The sequence below is a fragment of the Lithobates pipiens genome, unplaced genomic scaffold (assembly GCF_037356315.1).
Source record: "Lithobates pipiens isolate NorthernLeopardFrog02 unplaced genomic scaffold, aLitPip1_a1.2 Scaffold_19, whole genome shotgun sequence".
In the NCBI taxonomy this organism is placed as follows: Eukaryota; Metazoa; Chordata; class Amphibia; order Anura; family Ranidae; genus Lithobates; species Lithobates pipiens.
This window is the reverse complement of record NW_027507764.1, coordinates 34,296,257-34,318,461: the sequence shown is the minus strand read 5'-3', so window position 1 is coordinate 34,318,461 and position 22,205 is coordinate 34,296,257. Positions and strand designations below refer to the sequence as shown.

Sequence of the window (22,205 nt, the reverse complement as noted above, 5' to 3'; positions counted from 1 at the left end):
TTGTGACATGGTGCATTATCCTGCTGGAAGGAGCCATCAGAAGATGGGGACACTGTAGTCATAAAGGGATGGACATGGTCAGCAACAATACTCAGGTAGGCCGTGGCTTTTAAATGATGCTCAATTAGTATTAACGGGCCCAAAGCGTGCCAAGAAAATATCCCCCACACCATTACACCACCACCAGCAGCCTGAACCGGTGATACAGGCAGGATGGATCCATGCTTTCATGTTGTTTATGCCAAATTCTGATCCCACCATCTGAATGTCGCAGCTGAAATCGAGACTCATCAGACCAGGCAAGGTTTTTCCAATCTTCCATTGTCCAATTTTGGTGATCCTGTGCCAATTGTAGCCTCAGTTTCCTGTTCTTAGCTGACAGGAGTGGAATCCGGTGTAGCATTCTCCTGCTGTAGCCCATCTGCTTCAAGGTTCAATGTGTTGTGCATTCAGACATGGTATTCTGCATACCTTGGTTGGAACCAAGGAACCAGTCTGCCCATTCTCCTCTGACCTTTGACCTCTGACATCAACAAGGCATTTTCCTCCACACAACTGCCGCTCACTGGATTATTTGTCTTTTTCAGGCCATTCTCTGTAAACCTGAGAGATGGTTGTGTGTGAAAGTCCCAGGAGATCAGCAGTTTTTGAAATACTCAGACCAGCCCATCTGGCACCAGCAACCATGCCACGTTCAAAGTGACTTAAAATTTTTTTTCCCCATTCTGATGCTGGGTTTGAACTTCAGCAAGTTGTCTTCACCATGTCTAGATGCCTAAATGAATTGAGTTGCTGCCATGTGATTGGCTGATTAGCAATTTGTGTGGCCAAGCATTTGAACAGGTGTACCTAATAAAGTGGTTAGTGAGTGTATATTCCAGGGGCATCAAAAGGTGAGCAATGTCCTACAGTTCAATGCTTTTAGAAAGCAGCCACAGCCTGAATAGAAAAGGTGCAAGGAAACATATAGGAAGGGTGAAGCAAAACTGGGATCAGAAACAAGGGGGAGTATGAACAAGGCAGCAGATTTCAGTGTGTAGGTACAAGGCAAAGAGCACAGTCAAGAGCAGGAACAGGATAAACGGCTAGCAGTATCTGGCAGCAAAAAAAAAAAAAACACAGGAGTGAGGGAGAAATGTAGAGGAGGAACTAAATACCCTTCCAGCAGCCAGCATCAGGTAGAAACAGATTACTAGGATCTGCTGGCTGCTGGGAGACGCCCGCTGGTGGGCACCGGAACTACAACTTTCCGCTCTTTAAAGCGGAGGTCCACCCTAAAATGGACCTTCCGCTCATCGCATTCCTCCCCCCCTCCGGCGCCACAATTGGCACCTTTCAGGGGGGCGGGGGGTGCAGTTACCTGGATAATCCAGGTAACTGCACCCACTTCCGGGCTAGCTCTCTGCGGAAAGGGGCGTACATTACGCCCCTTTCTGCAAGTGCCCGCCCCCTTCCGCAAGTGCCCCGCTGCCTGCTGGGAAACACACAGATCCCAGAGGCAGCGGGGACCGTCCTCATTGCGCAGCGCGGCTCGCGCATGCGCAGTAGGGAACCGGGAAATGAAGCCGAAAGGCTCCATTTCCTGATTCCCATACCCAAGATGGCGGCGGCAGCACTCGAGTGTCGATCTAGAGATCGGCTTCGGGTGCCGACATCGCGGGCGCGCTGGACAGGTAAGTGTCACTATTTTAAAAGTCAGCAGCTGCAGTATTTGTAGCTGCTGACTTTTAAAAAAAAAAAACCCGGCGGACTCCCGCTTTAAAGCAGGTGATCCAGGTCCTGAGACTAACTCAGCTGGGGAAAATGATGGACCTCTGCAGAGAGACCACGGTTTCAACATCTTTTATTTGGATGTACCTGGAATGTATTTGTCTTTCTTGGAATACATTCAAAACGACATATCTATCTAAGACTATGTGGTGACGACACTGCTGTCCCAATTTTGTACACCTTCTGCTGAGTCAGAATTAGAAGTGTTCAATCAGCAGGGAGCAGGAGATGAATTCTAATGCTGTGTTTACACTTGTACTTTCAGGGAGGTTAAATACATATGGTTGAGCCATGTTTTTATTGCCTCCCTCCTAACAGGGCTGTGGTTTTCTTATCCTGGTTGGACGTCATGTGATGTCCTGTCAGGGAAGCGCTGATTGTCACGGGACACAGCCGATGACTGATCAGAGTACCGGTGTTCTGGCAGATAGTGTCCGGCCATCATATAGTGTCTGCTCGGTACTGCGCATGCGCAGTACGGAGCAGAAGAAGCTTCGGAAAATCTCCGAAGATGAACGGCGCCTGCGCCGTGAGTGGAGGTGGTAGCCCCACCATCCAAGCGGACATAGGGCTGGGAAAATTAGAGAGCCCCTCGCGGGCGAGCTTCGCTCGCCACGCTTCGGGCTCGGCCTCGCTGCTCTCGGCTCTTTTATATTCCAACTCTATGTCCACTTGGATGGTGGGGCCAGAACCTGGACTCACGGCGCAGGCGCCGTTAATCTTCGGGTATTTTCGGAATCTGTGTGTGCTGTGTACTGCGCATGCCCAGTACACAGCGGACACTATCCAATGGGGGACAGTATATGATAGGACACCGGCTCGCTGCTGGTACCATATGACCGCCATGACCAATCACAGCAGGTCACATGAGACTTGTACACAATGGATGGCTTCCTTTCATGCCATCCTTTGTGTACAATTGTGTTGCTAGCTGTGACTGGTCGCAGTGATCACATGGTACAGACAGGGCCAATCACAGCCCATCTGAACCATGTGAGTAGCTTTGACCAGTCACAGCCAATCACAACAAAACAGACTGATTCAGTTTCATTCAGTAAAATGTTTACTGATAGCAGTGAATTACAAGTGATCAGTAAAAAAATAGTGATCACTTCCCCAGAGATGTTACTATATTGGTATACGAAAGAGAATGGAATTTTTAGGGGGTCCAAGAAAAATTACTACCCTGTTTCCCCTAAAATAAGACCTAGTGTGATTGTCGGTGATAGCTGCAATAAAAGCCCTACCCCCCCCCCCCCAAATAAGCCCTAGTTAAAGTCCTTGTAGGTCTTCTTTTCAGGGTAGGGCTTATATTTGAGGAAACAGGGTAGGGCTTATTTGGGGGGGTAGGGCTTATATTGCAGCCAACACCGACAATCACGCTAGGTCTTATTTTAGGGGAAACAGGGTAGTCAAATATATAAAAAATATATTGAATTTATTAATACAAAATATCTATAAAAAAAAACAACATCACAGTATCATCATACAGTAACCATAATATGAGTAACCAGCAGTAACTTCTTGCAGAGCAAAAGGGGTTAATGAGCTTTAATGTGTGCCTGTTCTATCTGCCTACCTTCTACGTTAAAAAAATATATATATTTTTCTAGAAAGAAAAAAAAAATTTTTTTTTCTATGAAAATTTTTTTTTTTAATGTTTGCCATCCTACTGACAAATGTCATTGTTTACCCCAGAAATACACAGAGGACACTTTGGCCCTTGCTGACCCCTCCAAGCCTCCGATGCCACCACTGCAACACTATCTGGAACGACCGATCAACAGAATACAGCGATATCAAATCATCCTGAAGGTGAGAAATTCTGAGGCATGTTTGGCAATGATCTGTATGTAAAGGGCCTTTCCCCACTCTGCTCCTGCATGAGCTTTGGCTCTCACTCAGTTCTCAGCAAAGAGAATTGGGGCAGAAATGGAGAAAGCCAACAGGAAAACACGGGGTCTCTTTAGACCATACTTTCTCAGCTAGGGTTCTGTAGAATCAGGGCCTTTGTCTCATGCCCCGTACACACGATTGGACTTTCCGCCAACAAAACCATGGATTTTTGTTCGAAGGATGTTGGCTCAAACTTGTCTCGCATACACACGGTCACACAAATGTTGGCCAACAATTCAGAACGTGAGAACACGGTGACGTACAAGACGTACGACGAGCCGAGAAAAAAGGAAGTTCAGTAGCCAGTGCGGCTCCTTCTGCTGGATTCCGAGCGTGCGTGGACTTTTGTGCGACGGACTCGTGTACACGCGGTCGGAAATTTGAGAACCTGCTAGCCAAAATTTGTTGGCGGAAAGTCCGACAACAAATGTTCGATGGAGCGTACACACGGTCGGACTTTCCGCCAACAAGCTCACATCCAACATTTGCTGTTGGAAAATCCGATCGTGTGTACGGGGCATAAGACAATAGGTGCAGGAACTCCCCCTTTACGAGTCACACCTTCTCTCCACCCCCTACCTACCTCCTGCACCATTCCTTGTTTCTACCCCTACCCACCTCCTGCACCATTGCTTGGTTCCACCCCAACCCACCTTCTGCACCATTCTTTGGTTCTACCCCCACCCAGCTCCTGCACCATTCCTTGGTTTCACCCCCACCCACCCCCTGCACCATTCCTTAGTTCCACCCCCACCCACCTCCTGCACCATTCCTTGGTTCTACCTCTACCCACCTCCTGCACCATTCCTTGGTTCTACCTCTACCCACCTCCTGCACCATTCCTTGGTTTCACCCCCACCCACCTCCTGCACCATTCCTTGGTTCTACCTCTACCCACCTCCTGCACCATTCCTTGGTTTCACCCCCACCCACCTCCTGCGCCATTCCTTAGTTCCACCCCCACCCACCTCCTGCACCATTCCTTGGTTCTACCTCTACCCACCTCCTGCACCATTCCTTAGTTTCACCCCCACTCACCTCCTGCACCATTCCTTAGTTCCACCCCCACCCACCTCCTGCACCATTCCTTGGTTCTACCTCTACCCACCTCCTGCACCATTTCTTGGTTTCACCCCCACCCACTCCTGCACCATTCCTTGGTTTCACCCCCACCCACCTCCTGCACCATTTCTTAGTAATACCCCCATCAACCTCCTGCACCATTTCTTGGTTCTACCCCCACCCACTACCTGCACCATTCCTTGGTTCTACCCCCACCCACATCCTGTACTATTCCTTGGTTCTACCCCCACCCACTGGCTCCTGCACCATTGCTTGGTTTCACCCCCACCCACCTCCTGCACCATTCCTTGGTTCCACTCCAACCCATCTCCTACACCATTCCTTGGTTCCACCCCCACCCACCTCTTGCACCATTCCTTGGTTTCACCCCCACCCACCTCCTGCACCATTCCTTGGTAATACCCCCATCAACCTCCTGCACCTTTCCTTGGGTCTACCCCCACCCACCACCTGCACCATTCCTTGGTTTCACCCCCACCCACTTCCTGCACCATTCCTTGGTTCTACCCCCACCCACCTCCTGCACCATTCCTTGGTTCTTCCCCCACCAACCTCCTGCACCATACCTTGGTTTCACCCCTACCCACCTCCTGCACCATTCCTTGGTTCCAACCCACCTCCCAGTACTGCCCCTTTTAGAGAACACAGAAGCAAGTAACAATTGAAGTACTAAGTAATTTTGTATGGAATTTGTTAATGATAACAAGAAAAGCAGTAAAATAGACCCAATGCAGCCAGCAACAATAGATCCCCCCAGCAACAATGGACCACCCACAACAATATACCCCCTCCCCCAGTAACAAAAGATCCCCATCAGCAATAATAGATATCCCTGCAGCCAGTACTAATAGACACCTGCTCAGCAACAATGAATTACCTACAACAAAATACCCCCCCTGCAGCAACAACTGATTTCCCTGAAACCAACATCACTAGATCCCCCTCAGCAACAACTGACCCCCAGCAACATAAGACCCACCCCCAGCAACTGTATATCCCCCACCAGCAACAATAGACCTCCTTAGCAACAATAGCCCCCCCCCCCCGACCCACAAAAATAGATCCCCTCCAGCAACTAGAGCTCCCCCAGCAACAATGGACCACCCATAACAAAATACTCCCCCCCCCAGTAACAAAATATCCCCAGCAGCAATAACAGATATCCCTGCACCCAGCTACAATAACCCCCCCCCCAGCAACAATGGACCACCCGCAACAAAATTCCCCCTCCCAGTAACAAAAGATCCCCAGCAGCAGTAACAGATATCCCTGCAACCAGCTACAAATAACCCCCCAGCAACAATGGACCACCCGCAACAAAATACCCCTTCTCCCAGTAACAAAAGATCCCCAGCAGCAATAATAGATATCCCTGCATCCAGCACCAATAGACACCCCCCCCCCAGCAACAATGAATTACCTGCAACAAAATACCCCCTCCCCTGCAACAATAGACCCCCTGCAGCAACAACAGATTTCCCTGCAACCAGTATCACTAGATCCCCCTCAGCAACAACTGACCCCCAGCATCATAAGACCCACCCCCTGCAACAGTAGATCCCCCACCAGAAACAATAGACCTCCTTAGCAATAAAAGCCCCCCCACCCCACAAAAAATAGATCCCCTCCAACAAGAAGAGAATCCCCAGCATCTAGCATCAATAGACCCTGAACCCCTTGCCATTACATTCAGTGATGGAGGTGCCAGAAATGTTTTCCCTAGCGTTCCCTGCTAACAAAAAAAAAAAAAAAAAGCCCTGTGTAGAATCCTAGGGTTCCTCTAGAGGTTGGTAGGCGTTCCTTGAGCTATGGCTAGTTGACCTCCCATCTGATGGTGCCTGCTCTAGGCACACAGTGGGAGGAACTAATGTTGCTCCTCCCACTGTGTGACATCAGAAACCAGAGGCGACAGGGATTTTGTCACTTCTGATTTCGGTCTCGTGTAATTAGGCTGTTACTGCAATTGATTAAACCAACCACAGCTTGATCAGATAAGAGATCTGGGGTCTAATAGACCCCAGATCTCTCCATAAAGAGGGCCTGTCACTGCCAATGCTACTACAAGGGATGTTATTCGTCTCTTGTGACAGCAATAAAGCCCCATACACACTATCAGATTTTCTGCTGATTTTTTCCTTCGGATATACCAAAACCATATAATGTGAGTTCAAACCTTAGGAGTTTCAATTTCTATGCAATCAGGCAGGCCCTTGTACTACATGGTTTTGGTAAATCTGAAGATAAAAACAGCAGAAAATCTGATAGTGTGTATGGGGCTTAAAAGTGATAAAAAATTAAAGAGTAAATTTTTTAAATCCCCCCCATAACCATAACCCCCCCCCCCCCGTGCGTCAGTTCCTCATGCATATGTACACAATGTCTGCACCACACATGTGAGGTATCGCCGCAAACGTCAGTGAAAGAGAAATAATTTTAGCACCAGACCTTCTGTGTAGCTCTAAACTGGTAACCTGTAAAGGCTCTTAAAATGTCACCTATGGGGATTTTCAGGTACCGTAGTTTGATACCGTTTCAAGCATGACATGTTTGGTATCTATTTAAGCCGCGTATACACGGGCGGACTGTATGGCCTACTTAGTCCGTCATACAATCCGACGGACAGTCCGTCATACTTCCAAATGAACGGACTTGACCACACACGGATGCACAAACAGTCCGTTGAAAGCTTGCGCGATGACGTGTACAGCACGTACGACGGGACTAGAAATAGGAAGTCCAATACACAGCAATGCAACCTTTCGCCGTGTAAATCCTTTCTGAGCATGCGCCATTCTTAGTCCGTCAAACTAGCCTACTGACGAGGGGATTGTCCGCTGAAACCAAAGTATGACGAAATGTGTTTCGACGGACTAAGTAGGCCATACAGTCCACCCGTGTGTACGCGGCTTGAGTCGGCATAACATCATCTTTTATATTTTACCAAAAAACTGGGTATTACATTGTGTTTTTGTGCATTAAAATGCATTAAAGTATATATGCAACACCCACTATTTTATTCTGGGGCTTCTGCTTAAAAATAAACATCTAATGTTTGGGGGCTCTAACTAGTTTTTTAGCAAAAAAAAAAATGTTATTTACATGTAGGAGAATGTCAGAATTGGCTCAGACTGGAAATGGTTAAAAACACGCAAAAAAAACGCAATATACGTTTACAAAAAAAATGTATATTGTGTTTTACAGCACACCAGTATAAACGAGCCCTGAGAGTTTTCAGCACAACTGATAATATTAGGTGGCAGAATAAATTTCTTTGAAATTACTCCAGTCATCCCTACTTGTGACTTCTCTTGTGTCTTCCAAGGGCGTACATACAGGGGTCGCAGGGGTCGCCATTGCGACCCCGAGCAGCCTCCCTGTACACCTGGATAAGAGGCCGCTGTGGCGGCAAGTAGAGGAACTTATCCCTCCATGCAGCCGCTGAACCCTCCTCTCACTCCTGCAGACATTCAGCAGCTGTAGGAGGGAAATGAAGGGCATCGGTTTCTCCACATGCTGCTACCGCCACCTCCATATGCCTGACCTTCTGCTCCAGGGGTCCTGTGTCCTTCCCTGCCCCCCCCCCCCGTAGCGCTGCCAGGTTGCCCCCTCCCACTGGCTGCTGCGGGAGATGTGTTAGGATGGAGAGCCTGAAAGGTGTCGGTAAATGTGTAATTTACCGTCCCCTTTCTTGTAAACTGGGGCATAGTGAACTGTGTGAGGAACCTGTCCTCAGTCCCTTTCTCTGTCTCAAAAGTGAGACATCATATTTCACCAAAGCACCCGACCAAAAAACTGTAAAAAATAAAAATATTAAATTAATTAAATGGTAAAAAATTATAACAAAAAAATGAATAAATAATTAAAATAAACTACAATAACTAAAATAACGACACCAGTAACGGAACTACCAGGGTTGCTCTTGTGACTGGACTCTAGCATTCTGCCACTGTGGGGGGGACCCAAGACTAGGAAAGTGGCCCGATGTGGGACAGTAATAAATGGTCCCACGATGGGAGTAAAGGGCCCTGGGATCAGTGGGAAGGCCAGGGGGCCCTTCCTGATTTCTTGCCTCAGGGGCCCTCAAGGTACCAGTTACACCTCTGGTGCCCTCCACTATATGCCTGCATTGGATTTACAAATCGCCAATACTATAAAGTGGTCTAATAAAGACGAGAAAAAATTATAAGGAATCAGTAGGTGGTGTCGTATCTATCCTTGCCGCCCTAGGATCTGATCTGTGTGTTTCTTATGGTAATGAATATAATACTTTTCTTTATGAATGATTGTTTGCAGGAAATGATCCGGAACAAGGCAAGGAACGGGAAGAACTGCGCACTGCTGGAGCAGGCTTACGCCATTGTGTCTGCGCTTACACGGAGGGCAGAGAACTTCCTGTTTGTGTCATTGATTGAGAACTACCCAGGCACCCTGGAGGCATTGGGGGAACCCATTCGGCAGGTGAGTACCATTCTGCTGTAGCAGGGGTGCTGAATCTGTGCACATGTCATAGTAGATGATGGCGGTAGGGATTTTATACCTCAAGTGATCAATCTGTTGGAATGTGGTGGGGAGAGCCTAGTACAATAGATCATACAACTGGTTGAATTGTTTTACATTTTTATTGAAAATAGTAGCAGAGATCCATCGCATTTTGGAGGAAGTAGACTTCCCATTCTTCAGGGCTTGGGTTGACTCTTGTAGTTTGCTTCAAACTGTAGGCCTGTGGACAGTAACTTACAGGTATGGTGAGTGCCTAGTACAATAGATAATTTAACTGGATGAATTGCTTTAAATTTTGTATTGGCTAGGAAAGTAGTAGCAGAGAGACAACACGTTTCGGAAGAGGTGGACTTCCCCTTCTTCAGGGCTTGGACAGCGTCTTCTAGTTTGGTTCAGACTGTGGGCCTGTGGAGAGCAGCATCCAAGTGTGGGGAGCGCCTAGTACAATAGGCCATATTGTTTAAAAAAATTATTATGGTTAGGAAAGTAGTAGCAGAGAGACAACGTGTTTCAGGGGAAGTGGACTTCATCTTCTTCAGAGCTTGGGCAGAGTCTTGTAGTTTGATTCAGACTGCGGGCATGTGGAGATCAGCTTACAGGTAAGTAGAGCTGGATTAGCAGCATCTGGTGCTAGTGGCATTGGAGGTGTGGGTGCTGGAACCCAGGAACTTATCAACAAACTTTTTTCAAGGTGTAGCATACGGTTGCGTACAATCTCAAGGATCTCTCACTCCAATCTGTACTCTCTACATGTCCTTGGATGTTGGTTGCCCCCTTCCAATATCTTCCAGACAAGATCTCCAGACAAAGTCCCTCAGTCAGCTTCAGCAACTTTCAGAAGAATAGGCCTCCCAGATAGTCTAGCTGGGACCTTGTTGAACAGGCTGTTATCTCCTCCTCAGGGACAAGACACCTCTGCTCCAGGTCTCAGAGTATGTATACACACTCCCAGCCACCATCTGGGCACACTCTCCCTAGGAATTAGCCAGGGTTACATAAATATACAGCTGCTGATTTGACTCTCCCTGCCCACTATCTTCCAGAATTCTTCCGGACAGACAGGGGAAAGCAGTCAACCCTACAGCCGTGAAACACAGAACAGACCAAAATAATCATACACAGCTACACTGATTAGAGTGAGCCAAGAACTAAATTTACCTAACATAGCACCTACCTAGGAGGGTGCTATGCCTGGAGTCCACCCAGTTGTGTGACATTAGCAAATTATTATTCCCTAATGTCTTCCTGTTTCTCCTCCCAGCCAATCGGGTCTCAGAACCCACTTCCTGACAGGAGTCCTAAAACCCCACAAGTCGGATTCCAGGACTCCTGATTGGCTGGGAGGAGACCACCGGGACTCGGCAAGACAGACGCAGGGATGAAGGTAAGTGTGTGTCTGGTAGGCAACGGGCGAGTGGGCGAATGCAGAAGTTTACGGGAGGGGTGGGCATATAGCGGCAATCGATTAATCTAGCGACGAGGGGGGGGGGTGGGAGGGGGTATTGGTGGTGGTCGGGTGGCTGGCTTGCTGGGGACCGTGGACCGGCCACCACCCCCCCCCCCCTCACAAGAAATTTGAGCACCAGCCGCCACTGGTTTTTATATGTATGGGCTAAGTTCTAATTCAAACCCATCAATCCAATATTCCTTGGTATAGGGTCATTTCATCGTCTGGGAAGGTGCCCCAGGAGCCCGAATGGCTTGGAAAGGACACAATCGTCAGGTCTTCCTCTTCAAGAATTATCTCATCATCTGCAAACCCAAAAGAGACACCAAGACGGACACTTACAGCTATGTCTTCAAGAATATGATGAAGGTTAGTAGATGTCTTGTCTTGTTATTTGCATATTGATAAATTTCCTCTAAACTGAGAGAAAAAACACTGCGCTATCCAAATGTGTAGGATAAAGCTGCTACTTCACTAAAAATTGATATTTTAGCAAAAAGTGTGCAGATATAAACCCTTATATTAAAGCACATATCATGAACGATAAAACAACTACCAATATTTATCGGCGTATAACACGCGCCAGCGTATAACACGCACCCCAAGTTTAGGAGGGAATTTTGTGGAAAAAACTTTTAGGAGGGAAATTTAAGGAATAAAAACTTACATTTAAATGCCCATCAATGCAGCCTTGTCAGTGTCCATCTGAAGCCTCGTCAGCGTCATTTGCAGCCTTGTCATTGCAGCCTTGTCATTGCAGCCTGTCCTCATTGCAGCCTTGTCATTGCAGCCTGTCCTCATTGCAGCCTGTCCTCATTGCAGCCTTGTCATTGCAGCATTGTCATTGCAGCCTGTCCTCATTGCAGCCTTGTCATGCAGCCTGTCCTCATTGCAGCCTTGTCATGCAGCCTGTCCTCATTGCAGCCTTGTCATTGCAGCCTGTCCTCATTGCAGCCTTGTCATTGCAGCCTGTCCTCATTGCAGCCTTGTCATGCAGCCTGTCCTCATTGCAGCCTTGTCATGCAGCCTGTCCTCATTGCAGCCTTGTCATGCAGCCTGTCCTCATTGCAGCCTTGTCATGTAGCCTGTCCTCATTGCAGCCTTAGTGCATTGTCTGCTTATTTTTTTTAAAATGGCGCCGCCAAGATGTCCTGTGTATATCGGCTGTGCCCGGAGGTTCTTGGCGGCTTTCGGCCGCATCGGCCCTTCTTGGCGGCTTTCGGCCACTCTTGGCCCTTCTCAGCGGCTTTCGGCCGCTCTCGGACCTTCCGAGAGTGGCCGAAAGCCGCCAAGAATGGCCGAAGTCGGCCGAAAGCCCAAAAAATTGTGCGGAAATTTTCCCCTGATTTTAAGGGGAAAAAAGTGCGTGTTATACGCCGATAAATACGGTATATATACAAACTACATAGCTATTACAAAGAAAAATTCTTAATGAATAAATATAAACACCAAATCAATGTGCTCTTATATGAAAAAAAGGAAAAAAAATAATAACGAAAAAAGTGCAAACATAAAGTCTCTTAATGTTCCAAAAGTATTCACATCCCACGTGAAGATGACACTTCAAATATGCCTTCTGATCACCAAAAAGAAATACATGCGAACACCCATGTGATGATACCGCCACCTAAGCAGATGTAGGCTTACCAGATGGTTATGACCCAAAAGAGTATATACCCTAAGGGTCTTGCAAGCTTTCTATTAATCCTGGACACTCAAACTCTGCCGATATTGGAATGCCCGATGGCGTAAGTTGGCAAGGGCTGTATTTAAGAGACAATCCTCCAGAAATTCTTTACAACAACAGTAGGTTCTCTCCTCACATATAAAGGCCCGTTTCAAGACAGTAGATGTATGAAAAGAAACAGAGGGCCATATAGTGTAATTCCATTAAAATAAAATTTATTAAAAAAAAATTTAGTAACAAACTATACATTTTTTTTTATGGAATTACACTATATGGCCCTCTGTTTCTTTTCATACATCTACTGTCTTGAAACGGGCCTTTATATGTGAGTGAACCTACTGTTGTTGTAAGGAATTTCCGGAGGATTGTCTCTTAAATACAGCCCTTGCCAACTTACGCCATCGGGCATTCCAATATCGGCAGAGTTTGAGTGTCCAGGATTAATAGAAAGCTTGCAAGACCCTTAGAGTATATACTCTTTTGGGTCATAACCATCTGGTAAGCCTACATCTGCTTAGATGGCGGTATCATCACATGGGTGTTCGCATGTATTTCTTTTTGGTGATCAGAAGGCATATTTGAAGTGTCATCTTCACATGGGATTTGAATACTTTTGGAACATTAAGAGACTTTATATTTGCACTTTTTTCATTATTATTTTTTCCTTTTTTTCATATAAGAGCACATTGATTTGTTATTTGCATATACTGTCCAGTATCACAATAGCTCTCTGATTTCTGATGCTTCCTTAATCCTTTCTCCTCAGTTGACCAACATTGACGTGAATGATCAGGTTGAAGGTGACGATCGGGCCTTTGAGATATGGCATGAACGAGAGGATTCAGTCCGCAAGTACCTTTTGCAAGCCCGCACCATCATCATCAAGAACTCATGGGTGAAGGAGATTTCCGGCATCCAGCAGAGGTTCAGCCTGCCACTGTGGAGTAAGCAGTGTTGTACTTTCCTTGCAATAGATTTTTATTGGGTTCTCGTTCTACATAAATAACATTGTACATGGTTAGACACAATAAAAGGGCAGTCACAAGTTATGCATTCCTAACATACATAAATAAGTAAGCAAGTAGGCAAGTGCAGTCTTTACTCCCCACTGTAGGTGGCAATGTAGAGGGGGTAAGGAAGTTGTGAGGCACTTGGCTGCTCTATGATTTCCTATGGTCACAGGGAGATATCTGTCTGATTGGACGCTGGCATCCCACATGACCTCAGTGGTCATTTTGGGTTGAGGCAGTGTCTATTTAAGACTCTGGCTCCCGGATTTGGCATGCTTTGTTTCAGGAGCTAGTGTAGGGACAGCGCATAGTGGCAGGGAAAGGTTGCGGAGGAGTAGGGAAAGTGCAGGGAATACACTATCTCCACTTAGGAAGCCTCCCATGTGGGTGTGGACTGGCCAGGCCTCATTCTTGCTCCTGGCTGCAGAAGCCGCCGGCTTCAAGATCACAATCCTCTGCTACTGTCTGTAAGTGGCTCCGGTAAGCTGTGGCTACCCACTGGGCCTGATTGTAAATTGTTGGGACTTTCAAATATACTGTTCTCATCCACCTAGGCCTGTGAGTGTATTCTTTGCTGCTCACGCAGCATGCTGCACCCTACCCACAAGAATGCACTGAATCCCCGGTAACAGGTGTCAACCTTGAGGAACTACAGTATATCTGGTCATTGAGAAGTCTAAGAAGCAGCAGAGAGCAGGGGGGTAGCAAAATAATGGGAGGAAGGGAGAGGGGAGGGATAGGGGAGAGGGGTCAAGAGCACAGAGGGGGAGGAAGGTTCGGTAACTATTGCCTCCTGGGGGCAACCAATGCAGCATAAAGACCCTTACAATTTATATTTGTAGGAGACGTTTGTCAAAGGTAGGTACGAGGACGTGTTTGATCCAAGGGGACCAGATCTTATCAAAAGGTTGTCAATCTGTCTAAGCCCTTGTACACGTGGTCGGAAATTCCGACAACCAAATCCGTTGCATTTTGTCCGACGGATTTTGTCCGAAACTGTTGCATACACACGGTCGGACAAAGTTGTCGGAAAATCCGATCGTTCAGAACGTGATGACGTAATTTCGTTACAACGGGACTACATTCAGGCTAGTAGCCAATAGCTTTGATGTAGGAATTTGATCTGAGCATGCGTGGCACTTTGTCCGATCGGAATTCTCTACACATGATCGGAGTATGTCCGATCGGAGCATTTTGTCGGAAAATTTTACCAACAAGTTGGAAAACTTGGTCCGACGGATACTCTGATGGAAACAGTCCGATGGAGAACACACACAGTCTGAATATCCGACAAAATGGTCCGATCGGACACATTCCGTCTGAATCTCCGATCGTGTGTACAAGGCCTAACAGTCTTGCTGTAATTTTTTCATAAATCAAGGTCTCTTTTTTAAATTTGAATATTGGAAAACTCATAAATTTGTAAATTTGAATATTCGAATATTCCAAAATTTGGAAATTCAGAAATAAAAACGAAAATTCAAAAGAACAAAAATCCAAAAGTAAGAACGAAAAATCCGAACATGCAAAAAACGAAAATCTGAAAAAATAACTAACTATTAAATTATAGGTATTGGAATTTCCTTTCAAATGTGGCTGTTAGAGAACGTAACGAATATGAATTTATCCAACGTTACGAATTATCCAAAATAACGAATGCCGTATCTAAACAAATGGAACGTAATGTATTAATAATAATAAACAACAATAATAAAACGTTTTTATTATTAATATTATTAATAATAATAATAATAATAATAATAATAATAATTCATTCAGTTCCATTTGTTTAGATGCGACATTTATTATTTCGAATAATTTATAACTTAGGATAAATTTGTATATTCGTTACATTCCACACAGCCAAATTTGAAATTAAATTCCAAATGTTATTATTAGTTAGTTATTATTTCAAATTTTCGTTCTTTCGAATTTTCTGATTTTCTTTCTTATTTTGGGATTTTCAAATTTTTATATTTTCCGAATTTTCACATTTTCAAATGTACGAATTTCCGGATTTTTGCATTTTAGAATTTATGAATTTACAAATTTTCGAATTTACAAATTTTGATCATAACGAATGACCCGAAAAAAAAAAAAAAAAGAAAAACGAATGAAATGAAAGCTAAAGCAAATTAATTTTTCGGCAGTGCACATGTCTAGTACTGTGACTCCCAACTCTGACTCCCGCTGTGATTGGACACAGGGAGATTTCGTCAGCAGGTCCCGGTCAATGATTCACGGCCAGGACCTGCTGATCTGCTGTGTGGAATCACAGTCCAGAGCTCTGTGAAGGAACAGAAGGAACAGATAGATTGTTAGTAAAAAGAAGCACACAGTTCACATATTAACCCTTGTAAGGCACACATTTAGCCCCTTCATTGCCCCTAGATGTTAACCCCTTTTCAGCCAGTGTCACTAGTACAGTGACAGTGCATAGTATTATCACTAATCACTGTATTAGTGTCACTGGTGATGTCAGTGGTAGTTAGTCAGTTCCTACCCAGTGTCAGTTAGTGTCAGATTTCCACTGATCTATCACATTCCCATTATAAGTCTCTGATTGCCGTCATTATTAGTATAAAAAAAAAGAATACAACAATAATTCCAGTGTATATATACCATATACCAACAACCAATTAAAGGGGTAGTAAGTTTCTTTTTTCTTGTATCCTGTGAGGTAAAGCAATAATGTGCTAGTATACATCACATACTAGTACATTATGGTAAACTTACCATAAAATGAAGCCCTTCCAATGCCCAGCTGTCACCACTGCGGGCGCTCCCATCTTCACCAGTGGCGGCCGGTGGTAATTTTTTTGAGTAGTTTTTTTTGGTCGGTTGGTCAGCTGGCAGGTCTGGTGTTCTTACCCCATCTATGCAGCGCTTCACCAGGTGCTAAACCCCCCCCCCCCCCCCGCCCCCACTGTAATTCAGGCATCCGACGTCCTGAAAGGGGCCGGATGCACGAATAGGGGGTGGTCACTGCAGCCATGGATAGATTCATACTATGCAAGAATCTATCCATTATGCATATAGGGAGAGACATAGATAGAGGGGGCGGGGCCCGGGCGCCTCTAATGGATGGATCTTCACCCGTCTTCCTTCTGGGTTTGAGGACTCCGGCTGTATGACTGTCTTGAGCCGAGATGATGTCACTCCCGCAACACGTGCCGCCATTTACGACACAGCCTGGGTGGCCATTCCTCCGGAGCACATGCGCCAGTGAAGTCACTGGCTGCATATATAGTAAATATTTCCTAAACGGCGCACGTTTAGGAGAGATTTACACTACCTATAGGTAAGCCTTATTACAGGCTTACCTATAGGTAAAAGTCAGAGATAGAAGTGTACTCACACTTTAATTTACACTTATTGGGAATTTTCTTTTACCAAAGAAGACATGTAGCAGAATACATTTTGGCCTAAATTTATGAAGATTTTAGAATTTTTTTTTTGGATATGTTTTAGATAAGGATATGGATATGTTTTAGAGCAGAAATTAAAAAAAAAAAAAAAAAACATTTTTTTTCTACATTTTCAGTCTATAAAAACCCCAGTGGTGATCAAATACTGTAACACCAAAAGAAAAAAATATATATATACAATTTAATTTGGGTACAGAACTGCATGACCCCACAATTTCCAGTTAAAGTAGCGCAGTGCTAAATAGCAAAAAAATGGCCTGGTTATGAAGGGGATAAAACCTTCCGGAGGTCAAGTGGTTAAACACAAATCTTTTGTCTAGTTTTTTAGTTATTTCTGGATGTTTGTCTTACAGATCCTCCACACTTCATCGAAGTTCTGGCAGATTGTACAGCAGAACTAGGAGAGACTATTAAGCTGGCCTGCCGGGTCACCGGAACCCCAAAGCCTATCGTCACCTGGTACAAAGGTAATTTGTCAATTTGTTCATTCAGTTGACTTTCTAAATATCTATAAGCATGCCAGACGTGGAAGGACATTTCAAAAGTAAGTGATTTTAAAGACCTCGGGTAGTTGAACTCTTTCCTACCTTCGTAGGGTGTTTTGACAGACCCATCGAGGACAGGGGCTGTTGGAGGGTACTGCAGGATAGCCTCTTGCCTATGTGCTATGGGCCCTGGCATTTGAGGGAGCTACAAGCATTTAGGAAGATTTCCTGTTATATAATGCAAAAAGGACATTCTTACATTTAACGGTCAAGGAAGCCATGATGGTTTCTGCCAACTTGAAACTCAGTAAGCAGATGTATATGAAAATAAATCTGGTTAATGAGATTTGAACAGCCCTGGGTCTTCTTGAATACTCTTGCCGGACTGCCTGATTATTCCATGCATTGTCTAGGTGTGCATTCCCATTGTTAATTGAGTCACCTATCGTTTCTGTCTGTTGGCTAATTTGGCTGACTTTTTTGGAGGTTCCTACATGATGGGATTAGTCTTGTGTCAACTCTACTTTGTTATCTAACCTTTGTGTGATGTTTTGGGTAAATGTTTGGTTTTTATTGTTCATGTGACCAACTTTTGAAGTGTATAAAAACCTGTATTTCTGTTCAATGAACAGTAATTCCTTTGGTTCTAATCCCAACATCTTGTCCGTGTAGGATGCTTGGGTAAAAGGGCTGGTATTAGCTCTTGGTCTGCTGGAACAGTTCCGAGGCTAGAAAGCACTGTTTGGCGGAAGCACCTAATCGGGGTGTCAGGGTGTTCTGTCACAGGTGTCCATATATATTCACAAAACAAATGGTAGTTAGACATTCCTTATCCCCTGTGGCAAAGACAAAAAAGTGGGTTATAGGCGCAAGGGCATAGGAACAAACAGTGTATTAAAGTCCAAACTAACAAAGATAAAGTCCATACACTCAAGTCAGCTTAGGTTCAAGAGCATAGCTCACTCTGTACATATAGCAGACAAAAGAAAAAAGGAGAAAAAAGCACCACTAAGTGTATTAGATTAGTATCAGTTTAATTAAGCCCCCATAATGGCATATTCACAGGATAATGGTGGAATACAGGCTCATCAATAATGGTGACACTGGGTGGTCTGTCAATCCTTGACCGGAGGGCTAACGGCGGCCTGGGTCATGCTGTGGCTGGAAGCTGAAGCCGAGGCCGGAAGGGATGCTGGAGAGACACTGGGGAAAAAGGAGTGCACATGCCCTAAGGTAGCACCGCGCATGCTCCAAAACGCATCGCAAAGCATCCTGGGACTAGTGATGTCTGTATTCTCCAAGCCGCTCGCGCCATGCTGCTCTCCACCTGGATCCTGGTGTCTCTCCAGCATCCCTCCAGCTTCCTTCCTGCCTCGGCTTCGGCTTCCAGCCACAGCATGACCCACGATGCTGTTAGTGCTCCGGTCAAGGATTGACAGACCACCCAGTGTCCACCATTATTGATGAGCCTGTATTCCACCATTATCCTGTGAGTAGCGCATTATGGGGGCTTAATAAAAACTGATACTATTCTACTACACTTAGTGGCGCTTTTTCCTCCTTTTCTCTTTTTTTCCCTGTGGCAAAGGTCCAGTTTAAACTTACCAGCAGGTCCTAGCAGTACAGCAACAAGCATTGCTGGGTTTCCAATTAACTGTCCTTTGAGTAGGATAACTGATGGTGTGGTGGATCTTAGATAAGTGGGAAGACTAAAATGAGCACTTATAGACTTAATCAGGAGAGCAGCAACTTTTCTCACCCATCTCAGGGTGTTCCTTTCTCCAGTAGTAAAAAAAATCTTGAAATAATATTTAACATGGAAGTTGGGTCCCTCGTAATGGCTGCGATGGATGGACAGACCCTTGAGTGCCTGTTTCAACCAATGGAGACCCCCAAGAAACATACCAAACAGGCATGAAGAAAGTGGCCCATCTGTGAATAAGTCAGTGGATTACGAGGACCAAGCGCAATACCCAACAGGCATTTTTCTGTCTTTTGGGTGATGCTCAAAATTATTTAATGTTATGTTTTTTTTTTGCCATCCTTATGCCTCTTACAAACGGTCGGACTTTCCGACAGAAAATGTGCGATCGGAGCTTGTTGTCGGAAATTCCAACCGTGTGTGGGCTCCATCGGACATTTTCCATCGGAATTTCCTTCACACAAAATTTGAGAACTGGTTCTCAAATTTTCCGACAACAAAATCCGTTGTCGTAAATTCCGATCGTGTGTACACAATTCAGATGCATAAAATTCCACACATGCTCCGAATCAAGCAGAAGAGCAGCACTGGCTATTGAACTTCATTTTTCTCGGCTCGTCGTATGTGTTGTACGTCACCACGTTCTTGACGTTCGGAATTTCCGACCAACTTTGTGTGACCGTGTATGCAAGACAAGTTTGAGCTAACATCTGTCGGAAAAAAAACATGGATTTTGTTGTTGGAATGTGCGATCGTGTGTACACGGCATTAGTTGGCATAAAGTATAGCTAAGGCAAAATCTATTTAGAAACCTTTGAACGCTGATTTTTCTTTTAGTGAATATTAAATTTGCTTGCAGATGGCCGTACAGTGGAAGTGGATCCCCATCACATAATCATTGAAGACCCTGATGGTTCCTGCACCCTCATATTGGACAACATGAGCGGAGTGGATTCAGGACAGTATATGTGCTTCGCCTCTAGTGTAGCCGGGAATGCCAGCACGTTAGGAAAGATCCTTGTCCAAGGTAATGGTTTATTCTGGATTAATTATTATTAATAAAATACCTTCTAATACAAGTGAATTTCTTGGCATTGTAAGAACATTTTCTTCAGTATATCTCTACAGTCAGGGCTGCCTTTAATATTGATTGGACCCTAGAAAAACATTTTCTTGCCCCCACCCTCCGCTATGCAATTTCTCTCTCCACCTGCTGAGACATACAATAAATAGCAGCCAGGCACAGAATCTGCTCACTTCAGCAGATCAGGCAGCAATAGCAATTGGTTGCAAGAGGTAACAGCCTATCATTACCACTCACTGACTGGTTGCTAGAGGTTACAGCACATTATTTCTGCTCACTTATTGGTTGCTAGAGGTTACTACACATCATAATTGCTCACAAATTGGTTGCTAGAGGTTATTGCACATGTGTACCACTCACTGGTTTCTAGAGGTTACTGTACATAATTACTGCTCACCCATTGGTTGCTAGTGGTTATTACACATCCTTACTGCTCACTGATTAGTTACTAGTGCTTACTGCACACCATTACTACTCACTGATTGGTTGCTAGAGCTTACTGCACACCATTACCGCTAACCCATTGGTTGCTAGAGGCTACTGCACATTATTACTGCTTATTGATTGGTTGCTAGAGATTACCGCACATCATTACCGTCCACCCATTAGTTGCTAGATGTTACATTATTACCACTCACTGATTGGTTGCTAGAGGTTAATGCACATCCATTAGTGCTCATTGATTGGTTGTTAGATAGATAATGCTACAAACACACAACAGTCCTCTTGCCAGAGTAGTAATGTTCTCTTGCTTTGCAGCAGAATTTAACTTGTAGCAGAAATGATGAGGTTAATGAAGCCGACCAGAATTACATGCAAAAACAGTACTGTCAATGAGCATAGCAAGCAGAGAGGCAGAGATAAGTGAAAGTATAGCAGGTAAAGCAGTGAAAGAAATCCAAAACCAATGTGTGTGTTTACCATCCACTGACCATATCCTCAATTACAAACATAAAATAAATGTCCAGCCATAAACTTCTGCAGAATGGCTGATCACCATAAATTGGTGCACAGAAATTACAAGTGTGGGACAAGCACCTGGAGATTAGTAACGGGCACAAGGTCCTTTAACATCCAAGGAAAAAGGGCCAATACGTCCCCCTATGAGCTGTGCACAGCAGCACAGGTTGCATGTGGGCAGGGCTTAGGTGCCGTGTGGGGACAAGTGAAACTGCACTCACTAATGCCTGAACCCCAGGCTGGGAGGTTCGGTCATGTGACAGTCAACTTTATGGCAGGTCTCCCGGGCTTAGAAGCGAGCTGCAGTGACACTGTTCCCTCCTTCCTCTCTGTGCTGACTCCGTTACACTCCTCTTATGCATAGAGGACACCACTTCCTAAGTGTGCTGCATTTTGAGGCAGATACTGTTCATCCTGTACTAGGCTCCACCTGTCCAGCAGTTCATGTCATCTCCCAGTGACACAATACATGTTGCTACGGGATACAGGAAACGCGCTCAATCTCTCTCTCTATCTCTCCAAGATCCCTGCTTGCTCTCTTCTCCGGAGACCCATCTACATTTCTCTTCTGTAACCTCAAGCTGGGTCTGTAGGCACAATGTGCTTTTTGATCTGGTCCCACAAAGTGGGGTACTGACTGTTAGTGGAGGTGCCAAGCACTTAAATTGGAGTTCCAGCCTAGGGAAAAAAGAAAATTAAAAGTCAGCAGCTACAAATATAACATAATATAACACCTGTCCAGGGAGTCCGTGATGTTGACACCCAAAGCAGATCCGTCCATCAGCTTTACTAAGGGAAACAGGAATTGAAGCCTTGCGGCTTCACAGCTTGTTTCCTACTGCGCATGCGCTTTCTGAATGGTCCTGCTGTCTTCTGGGACCTGTGTGTCCCCCAGAAGGCAGCAGGGGGAGGAGGCGGGGCCTGAAGTTTTGTAGATCGCCGCACAAAGATGCAGCGATCTTACACGGAATTATAACTATAGTCCTTAGCAACTACACATTACCTTCCTCTGGATAGTCTAGTCCCCTTGTTGTGTTGCAAGCCCTATTCTTTAAAGGGGTTGTAAAGGTTTGTGTTTTTTTCACTTTAATGCATCCTATGCATTAAGATGAAAAAACACCTGTCAGTGACCGGCCCCCCACCCCCCCAGTTT

The 22,205-nt window shown here is 45.2% G+C and overlaps 1 protein-coding gene across 20 annotated transcripts in view; it reads left to right on the top strand.

The window, feature by feature from the left end:
• OBSCN (obscurin, cytoskeletal calmodulin and titin-interacting RhoGEF) overlaps positions 1-22,205 on the top strand; it is a 705,115-nt gene that overhangs the window by 455,819 nt on the left and 227,091 nt on the right. For all 20 annotated transcript variants that reach the window (XM_077490633.1, XM_077490622.1, XM_077490628.1 and 17 more), the window contains 6 exons: positions 3,469-3,585; positions 9,043-9,207; positions 10,907-11,065; positions 13,150-13,327; positions 17,175-17,288; positions 19,868-20,035. In XM_077490633.1, the coding sequence (XP_077346759.1) occupies positions 3,469-3,585; positions 9,043-9,207; positions 10,907-11,065; positions 13,150-13,327; positions 17,175-17,288; positions 19,868-20,035 (901 nt within the window). The remainder of the gene's footprint in view (positions 1-3,468; positions 3,586-9,042; positions 9,208-10,906; positions 11,066-13,149; positions 13,328-17,174; positions 17,289-19,867; positions 20,036-22,205) is intronic.